Source organism: Diospyros lotus, chromosome 9 (genome assembly GCF_014633365.1).
Source record: "Diospyros lotus cultivar Yz01 chromosome 9, ASM1463336v1, whole genome shotgun sequence".
NCBI classification, from domain to species: Eukaryota; Viridiplantae; Streptophyta; class Magnoliopsida; order Ericales; family Ebenaceae; genus Diospyros; species Diospyros lotus.
The window spans coordinates 18329424-18334107 of NC_068346.1; the positions used below are offsets into that span (position 1 = coordinate 18329424).

Here is a 4684-nt window from a genome sequence, read left to right on the forward strand (position 1 = left end):
TTTTGAACTTTTAATAAATTTTTTATCTATAACACAACAATTCTCGAAACGAAGAATGGTAGATTGCGTCATAACTTATTCTTATTTTTCTTATATTTTTCTCTCTTTAAAGACTGCTCTCATGTTTTTGTATTTTAATTTTTAGAATAAAAAATGCTAAATCGTTATTCTACACTTTGGTTTCTCTTTTATTTTCAAATAGTTATCACTCATTACATTTCAATTTTTAGATCATTCTCAAACTTTTGCGTTTTAAATTTTAGAATAAAAAACTCAAGCTCGTTCTTGCACATTGGACGCTTAATACTAGATTTTAAATAATAAGCCCTTGTAATTTTTTATTTAAACGTTCTTTCTTTGGACCTGCCAACCACATAGGTTAGGGTAAAATGGAGCAAGAATATTAAGCAGTAGCATGCCTTGATTTTACAGATGAATTGTTGAATAAAAATCAATAATTTCAAATAAAATTCTTCTTGTCGCCAGCTCCCCAATTTGGGCGTATGAAAAAGTCGAGCTCAAATCAAAAAGTGATGAGGATGTTGATCATGCTGATTAAGACTAGGGTTAAGAGCCCATATCAAAGATTAAGAAACAAAATTATATATGTAAATACAATCAAAGAAAAATGATTGAAATGCAAAAAGAACCCTTGTTTATTAGAAGACACAAAGCACTAAGAAGTCTTTATCGTTCAATGCAGATGGATGGACGACCAAATCAAAATTTCAAAGACACATGTAGCTGACCTACTTTGTTTCAACAGCAAGCAACTACCACAACCAAGCAAGAATACAAACAACAGAAATACATAAAAGAAGAAGAAAATAAACAGAGAGCGCCGGCCAGTGATGCCGACGACTACTCACTTCCCGGCAATCAGAGCCAAAGCTTTGGACTCGGTGGGAAGGGCGGGGATAGCTCCTTTCTTGGTGGTTGTGATGGCTCCACACGCATTTGCAAATTTAAGCACTTCCCTCAACTTTCCTTCATTCTGCAATTAGTAACAGTGTTTGTTCTCTACTCTGTTATTAACATAATAAGTAATGAAATGAAAATAAATGAAAAATGATTCCATTCCTACTAAAACCAATTTTTCTGCCTTCTTCCAAACAGACGAAAATGGATGAAAAAATTATTTTTGTATTCCAATAATAAAAAAATGTTTTCTTCATTGATTGAAGGACAAAATCGTAATTTTGTCTTGTAGGTCTACCCAATCCGCTAATTTGATTCACACCAAAACTGCAATCCTCCCACAGTATTACCTCAAGGATAGATCGATCGTCGACAATTTTGCACAGCAGAGCTCCGACGAAGGAGTCGCCGGCGCCGGTTGTGTCCACTGCTTCGACATGGAATGCGTCCACAGCTCCCCGGAAGTTCTATTTACACCGCGAAGGGCAGCTATTTTAGGATCTATCTAACATTATTAGAGGTAAAGATAAGTGAAGAAGAGAGCAAATTCACTTGAGATGTGACCTTAGTGTAATATCTACAACCCTTTTCGCCGAGCGTGACGAGGAGGAGCTTTAGATTGGGGTGCCAGAGGGACATGGCTGATTCGTCGTCGATCTTGTCAGACCCTGTGAGGAACTCGAGCTCGACGTCGCTAACCTTGATCACCTCCGCCTGGTCCCAAATGCTGAGGATTCGCTTACGTGCCTCCTCAGGCGACGGCCACAACGGCAGCCGGAGATTGGGGTCGTAGGAGAGCAAGGCGCCGGCTTCCTTTGCCACCTGCATTGCCTTCAAATGGGCCGATCTGCATGGCTCCACGATCAAGCTTATTGACCCATAGTGAAATATTTTAGCCTGCATATACGAGAGTTTAGCACAACACTTGAAACCTTCTCCCATAATAATAATAATAATAATAATAATAATAATAATAATAATAATAATAATAATTCAACAAATCAATTAATATTAGCTGCTGCACCTAACATTCACAGCTCGATCAGGCATTCATTACCCAAGTTTGAAAGCAATCTCAAACAACCAGCATTAAATAACAAAGCAGTTTCTGAAATGAATGGGGTTGAGTTTTAGGATCGATTGCCACTTTTTTTTTTCCCTTTTTAAGTGGATTAGATAATTGTTTTACCAATTGGATCATTAATAAGCACATCAATAGATGCATGCATACTCATATTAATATACACACATAATGTATGTCTGCTGTAAGTTTTTGGCTTACAACCTGATGATATATGCACATATCATAAGCTTTGAATCAAGATTCCAGACCAGACACTTGAACCAGACAGGAAACTACTAATAATTTTTAGGAAGGGAAGCCAATTTTTCTTATTCAATAATATATTGACAAGGAGCATTGGGATACCGGAATTAGGGAATCGTTGCAAAATGTCAGTACATATCTCCAGGCTCATAAGCACGTTTGGTAATTATGATGGGACAGTGTTCAAATCAGGCAGACTGGTCTAGCCACATTGTACAAAGTCTAACTCCACCGAACAAACAACCCAGCTGGCAACTACCAGCCCCGGGCGCATTAAGTTTAACGTTCAAATTTTGTCATTTCAATAATTTTTTTAAATTTGTTTGTAATTTTTTATAGTACAAATACATTACAATCTCGCATGGGTCACTTTACTGAAAAGAATTATTAAAATACAACAAATAAAAACACAAATAAAATACAATTCCCCACAGTTACTAATAAGTTGGTACCGAATTACAGAATTAGAGAAAGAAGAAGAAAGTTGGATGAATAATAATAATAATACTAATAATTAAATAAAGACACCCTGCACATTAATTTATTTGTAATTAATGTACATTAATTGTTTGTACTTTGGTATTTTAGAACTTACGGTTCTATTAGTTGTATTTTATTAAATAATTTATATGTAGTTAATGGATTTAGAACATACTTTGTATGCATAGAAAACAAAACAAAACAAAAAAAAGCCAACTACCCTTCTAAAATTGTTATTTCTTTTTTTTCTGTAAGTTACCATTCTAAATTGTTATCCATACAGTTACAGGCAGGAGCGTACGGTACAATAGATCATTATACATTTTAACTTTATGACCACTGCTAAAGATCAGCTTAGTTACTACTTACTAGTGAAGTCCATCTTTTTGGTCTTTCAAGTAAAAGGGCAACTCTTGAATCCCACAAAGAAATTATTGAGCAAATTCCTAAGTCATTTCTACAAAACAGATCTAATCCAGGTCCACTCTTTAAGAGTCAAAAGTTTTGGCATTCCGCAACAATGGAAGCCAGCAACTCTTCCCATCCTTGATTGCAATTATCCCATCCATTTAGCAGATAGTGTCAGCTCATACTATATATTTAGTTGGGTTTTTATCCTGTGATATGTTTTTTTTGTTTTTAGACAAAATATATCTATTACACTTCAACTCTAAGATTTTAAAATTGTACTGTCAGAAATATATTTTTAAAAAACCTTTTTAATAATATTAAATCACATAAATGATAAATTAGATTTTTTGTAGAAAAATCTGATACGAGTATTGGACCGAAGGTAGGAGAGTGGGCCCCACCGTAACCACTCCTCGTCAGCGCTGAGATGGCCAGATCGCGAAATGGAACCCGGCCGGCCGCTGATCTACTAACAGAAAAGAAAAGTTTAGAGAGAGAAACCGTACGGATCGGATTTGATCGAGGTTGAGCTCTTCCGGCGTCAGAAGCATGTCAGCGCTAGGGTTCCGGTAGAACATGAACTCACGGTCGCCGTGGGCGAGGAGCGTGACGAAGGCCAGCGCCGTACGCGCGCCCTTGTCGAAGAGGATTCCGTCGCCGCTCACGCCGTTCTCCTTCAAGATCCCGGCTAGCATTTTCCCGAACTCGTCGTCGCCGAGCTTGCCGACGAACGCCGCCCGGCCTCCGAGCCTGGCGACGGCGATGGCCACGTTGGCCGGCGCCCCCCCAGGGGCCTTGACGAAGCCTGGCGCCTCCGCTAGTGACACCCCCGACACCGTCGGCACGAAGTCGATCAGCATCTCGCCGAAGCTGACGATCATCCCTGGCGATCCACCCGGCGAGACGACTCCATTCGCTGCCGCCATTGTCGATACTAGAGAGAGAGAGAGAGAGAGAGAGGAGAGAACGAATGCAGAGGGCGGAGGGCGTTTATATATAGGCAGGCGATGTAGAGAGAGAGAGCTCGTTTAGATTGAGAAGTTAAAAGAGAGTTTTCTTTTTTTTTTAATTAAATTTTATTTTTCTAAAAACAGGGATAATATCGTATTTTTATCACGAATTGACAACTCAAACGCAAGATATATGATACAAAAATTTCAGGAGTTGTATTATAATATAATATCGTATTTTTGAATTATTTAATTTGTATGGCCTAAAAAAAGAAGTACAGGGTAAAAGAGACAATTCACATTACCAATCAAGTAATGAAGTTTTACTACAAAATTAAATGAAATTATTCTAAAATCAATTTCATTTTTATTCGCATCAAAAGCAACTTGCCCTTAATTAAAAGGTTGTGAGACATTTTTATAGGCTGCATAAGTTAAGAACACGCTTCCCAAAGAGAAATTCTAAATTAATTAATCTCGAATTCAAAAGCTGAGATTATTTGGATTATTATTTTTTTCTTTTCAAAAGGGTATAGAACGTTAGTCCATGCCCCTGCCTCGTGTGGACCTAACAAAACAGCTGCCCGAATACAATAAC

At 37.7% G+C, this 4684-nt stretch overlaps 1 protein-coding gene across 1 annotated transcript; it reads right to left on the reverse strand.

Annotated features, from left to right (window-relative positions):
* Positions 1 to 632: 632 nt before the first annotated feature.
* On the reverse strand, positions 633 to 4134 carry LOC127810370 (probable fructokinase-4). Its single transcript, XM_052349809.1, has 4 exons — positions 3643 to 4134; positions 1483 to 1815; positions 1269 to 1385; positions 633 to 994 (listed from the first exon to the last, which is right to left on the reverse strand). Exons 1-4 carry the CDS (start codon positions 4060 to 4062, stop codon positions 866 to 868), a joined length of 999 nt encoding a protein of 332 aa, XP_052205769.1. The 5' UTR covers positions 4063 to 4134; the 3' UTR covers positions 633 to 865.
* Positions 4135 to 4684: the final 550 nt, after the last annotated feature.